The following is a 4,711-nucleotide window of genomic DNA, read 5'->3' as shown; positions in this document are numbered from 1 at the left end:
TGCCATCGGGTTACCCCATCCGCCCCGGGAGGCCAAGGCGGGATGCGCCGGGCGGACAAAACCTGTCATTGTCTTTCCGAAATTACTGTTGCTTATTGTAGTTTTTTTGCTTAATAGGGCCGTGGGTGACAGTGCCTTTAACTAGATCCACTTAACTGTGTTGAAATCTTCTTAGAGTGGTGTTGCATCTATCCCCTTATGTCATAAGTAGTGAGTGGGGTAATGACACATAGTGTTTCAAAAGGGTCCCTTGATTGCAGGTGAAAATCTGCTCGCAGCACCATATGCAGTGTGAATTGCTTTAAAATGTATCATATGTGCTTGGTTAGGTGGTATTGCTCAGCACAGCAAGACCAAAACTGCTTTTGTTGCATGGACTAATAAGGCATTGCTGAAACTTACACTGAAATGGGGACATTTTGGTTATATCAAATGGCTGTATCAAAGGTCTTGATCTGTGAGTTTCTTTTGAGCCCTCTGCTCGATGATTCCAGCACAGCCATTGATGTGAATTTAAATATCATAGTCCTTCATTTTGTGTTTGTGCGATCTTCACTTTATACTACAGTATGACAGTGGACAAAAAAAAAAAACAAACCACAAAGATTAACCATTAAAACATAAAATGAGCAATATTAAGGGATTATGAGCAGTATTAAGGGATGCATATTCCAAAAAGGGAAAGAAAAAAAAGCTGAGAAGTTTACCCTACTGTATGTAGACATATGCATTGTATGTTAGTCTTTCAGTCCGATGGGAGAGACTCTTCATGCAGACCCATAAATGAGTGACCCTACTAACTCACAGAGCCTCACTAGTATGTCCTGTGGAAGAATTTTGTGATATTACCTCACCACGGACTAATAGGAACAGGAAAAACAAACAGGAACTTTCCTACCCGTAAGCATAAACTTGGGAGATCAGAAATAACAAGTTGTTTTTACAAGAGTGAAAATTAGTGCAGTGAAATTTTAGCTGCAGTTAATGGCCAGTCATTGATTTTCAGTTTGCTTAGAGAGTATACCTTAACACAGTTTAAAGATCTGTGCCGCATTATGCCAGAAGTCTCAGAGAACGGGACTCATTTAAGAAGCCCAGGCAGGTCCCTCCATGAGTCTTCTGAGATGTAGTATAACAGTTAGAGGATTTCTATTCTGCTGTCTTTCCCATGACCAGCTTATTCTAGGAAAAACACATGGCCTAAATATCCTTGTGCCATCCTGATTTCTGCCTGGTTTAAGATTCTTGGGAATGTTTGCACCCTTTGTGAATTAGAACAACCGCAATACTTGCTAAATTTGCCATGAGGTAAGTTCTGGCCCTATACCAAAGTAACCCTGCATCACGACAGCTTCAGGTTCCTCCTCCAAGATCTGAAGTCAGTATGAATAGTGAAGAGCAGAGTGATTTATTTTGGGTTTTACATTTTTTTGGTTTTAAAACGTAATTGGCCTGAAAGTTTCTGTGGCAAATAAAGTTCCCAATGAGATTTAGAAAGGAGTTAACAAAGATCACGTGATACGAGCAGCCAGAAACAGCACCATTAATAGCATGGTCATATGAAGAGGCTCTGAATGTGAATATCCACTGCTTTGAGCAAGTTAACTCTACAGACAAAGCTGTGATGACTTTAAACTTGTAACTGTTCCCTTTTAGTAACGATCAGGCTTTTCAAATCGCTATGTACAGCTCTGCCAGGAAGGTAATCAGAGGGAGTTATGAAGTAACACATCGATGCCTTGCTTTGTAGGCACGAAGGAGACCGCCTTCATATATGCGGTGACGTCGGCGGGCCTCGTGCATTCGGTGACACGATCGTGCAGCGCAGGAAACATGACCGAGTGCTCCTGCGACATGAACCTGCGTCACGGCGGCTCGGCCAGTGAGGGCTGGCACTGGGGCGGCTGCTCTGATGATATCCACTACGGAATGTCATTCAGCAGAAAGTTCCTGGATGCGCCCGTTAAGAACATGACAGGCAAGAACAGGAGCGGACTGGCAGCGATGAACCTGCACAACAATGAGGCTGGGAGGCAGGTACGTGTCACCAATCAGAAATGGCAGCCACTGATTATTGGCCTTCGTTGGCAAAATGGCATCAACCAAACCAGACCTGTCCTTGACTGCAGGTACAGACAGGGCCAGTGGCAAGAACACCACTAACAATCACCATAACAAACCCATACAAACTCAAAATCAGAGCTGGTTTTAGCTAACTGAACTCCAAAGGTTGAAATGCAATCCACAAAATTAAGAATTAGATCTGGAGTGCTAATCAGAGTTATCTTAAGCAGATATTTGATATTCTGTACCAAACTCGAAATAGTGTTGTTATCAGCATAATACATCAGGAGGTTTTTTACTGATTATTCTGTTAATATCATACCCTGCATTTTTAATTTTCTAACACTGAATGAGCAGACTGGACACGAGGCATCACTACCCATCCACAGGCTGGGATCCGCAGCTAAGAGCAAAAGTCTAAAATGGTTCAGAGAGGAAATTTAGAGTTAACCTTTTCTTTTAAAAGATGGGAGGGAAACAACATCTCTATTTCAAAGTAGCCTGCTGGTTAGGGCACTTGCTTTCAATACTGTCCCCCATAACATCCTCGTAAATAAACTCAAGAAACGTGGGATAAATGATTGAACCGTGAGGTGGATTGCAAACTGGCTCAGCAACAGAGTTCAGAGGGTTGTGATCAGCGGCACAGAGTCAAGTTGGAGGCCTGTCGCCAGTGGTGTTCCCCAGGGATCAGTGCTGGGTCCAGTTTTGTTCAATACCTTCACCAACAACCTGGATGAATGGGACAGAGTGTACCCTCAGCAAGTTCACTGATGATGCAAAACTGGGAGGGGTGGCTGACACACAGGAAGGCTGTGCTGCCATCCAACAAGATCTGGGCAGGCTGGGGAGCTGGGTAAAGGTGAACCTCATAAAGTTCAATATGGACAAATGTAGAGTCCTGCATCTGGGGAGGAAAAACACCAGGCACCAGCAGAGAATAGGGGTTGCCCTGCTAAAAAGCAGCCGCATGGAGAAAGACCTTGGAGTCCTAGTGGAAAGTTGTCCATGGGACAGCAATGTGCTCTTTTGGCCAAGAGGGCCAATGGGATCCTGGGGTGCATTAAGAAAAGTGTGTCCAGTAGGTCTAGGGAAGTTCTCCTGCCCCTATACTCTGCCCTGGTGAGACCACACCTGGAACACTGTGTCCAGTTTTGGGCTCCCCAGTTCAAGAGAGACAGAGACCTACTGGAGAGAGTCCAACAGAGAGCTGCAAGGGTGATTAAAGGACTTGATCATCTTTCCTATGAAGAGAGACTGAGAGAACTGGGGCTGTTTAGCCTTGAAAGGAGACAGATGAAAGGGGACCTTCCTAACATACAGAAGTATCTGAGGGGTGAGTGTCAAGGGGAAGGACACAATTTCTTTTCAGTGGTGCCCAATGACAGAACAAGGAATAATGGGTTTAAGTTAGAACATAGGAAGTTCCACCTCAGCATGAGGAAAAATTTCTTTACTGTGAGGGTGACAAGAGCCCTGGCACAGGCTGCCCAGAGGAGTTGTGGAGTCTCCTTCTCTGGAGACATTCAAAACCCGGCTGGATGCGTTCCTGTGTGCCCTGCCCTAGGGGATCCTGCTCTGGCAGGGGAGTTGGACTAGATGATCTTTCGAGGTCCCTTCCAACCCCTAATGTTCTGTGATTCTAAGTGAGAGGAGACTGGCTTCTGTTAGCTCTTCAGCCTAAAGGACTTCAGACCCATGGCTGCAGAGGAGACGTGGGTGTGGATGTGTGACATTGGGTTCTCCTGTCCTGTTCTGCAGAGGATGATAAATAGGCGCAGAAATAGCCAGTGCAGGGAGATGTGAGGCTGCAGTCTAGTGCTTGGGACTTAGTTCTGGAATGGCAGAGACTTGGGTTCTGGTTCTTGCTTTAAAATTACTTGCTCTGCTTTACCTTAGAGTTTGTAACTTTTTAAGTATTTAATGGCTCTCTCTGGACCCATAATGCTTTAAATCTGTTCTGCTCAGTGACACAGCTATAACAAAAGAAGAGAAATGGAAACCCTCTGGTTGTGACTACATATACTGGTGAACTCCATTGTAACTCGGTAATTTTCTGTAGCCAGAAGCAGCATCATCAGGTTTTACTGAAAATCGCTTTCCTATCTACCATAGCTGGGGAATAGCCATAGGAAGCCATCACAAGAGCCGTGGCAGTATCATTGCATACTACTTTAGTTTAAACTGATTTTTACAGTTTACAAGATAATATATGTTATTTAATTTCATTAAGTTACATAGCTGAAAAAAAACCAGAAAATCTTTCAGGGGCATAGGCCGTTTTCAGGACTGAAGCACAAGAAGCAAGCTTTAAGCCTAAGTAAATGCTGAGAATAGTTCCTCCGAATGTATTTAGATGCCAGTCAGCTAAATCATCTCCAGAGAAAGATGGTTGGTATTGTGTAGTGGGGGATATTAGTAAGAGGAACATAAGATTAAGTGCTCATTTCCGTAGGGAAAGAGCAAAGGCCCATTTGTCACCTTTGTAAAGAGAGTTAGTTAAGGGAGGAGATAATAATCTCTATGAAATTATCTCTACTAATTTCATTATTTTTTATATACAGTACAGATATGAATTTTGATTTTGAAACTCATATTTGTCATTAGACAGTGCCATTTCCTCACATTAGGGTAACAGTAGAAGTGT

The 4,711-nt window shown here is 43.6% G+C and overlaps 1 protein-coding gene across 1 annotated transcript in view; it reads left to right on the top strand.

Annotated features, from left to right (window-relative positions):
- The first annotated feature begins 1,734 nt into the window (after positions 1 to 1,734).
- Positions 1,735 to 4,711, top strand: part of WNT16 (wingless-type MMTV integration site family, member 16) — a 9,602-nt gene continuing 6,625 nt past the window's right edge. The window contains exon 1 of the mRNA XM_009867707.1: positions 1,735 to 2,037. Within this exon, the coding sequence (XP_009866009.1) occupies positions 1,735 to 2,037 (303 nt within the window). The remainder of the gene's footprint in view (positions 2,038 to 4,711) is intronic.

Source organism: Apaloderma vittatum, unplaced genomic scaffold, assembly GCF_000703405.1.
Source record: "Apaloderma vittatum isolate BGI_N311 unplaced genomic scaffold, ASM70340v1 scaffold39604, whole genome shotgun sequence".
In the NCBI taxonomy this organism is placed as follows: domain Eukaryota; kingdom Metazoa; phylum Chordata; class Aves; order Trogoniformes; family Trogonidae; genus Apaloderma; species Apaloderma vittatum.
The sequence above is the reverse complement of the archived record's forward strand: the minus strand, read 5'-3'. Positions and strand labels throughout refer to the sequence as shown.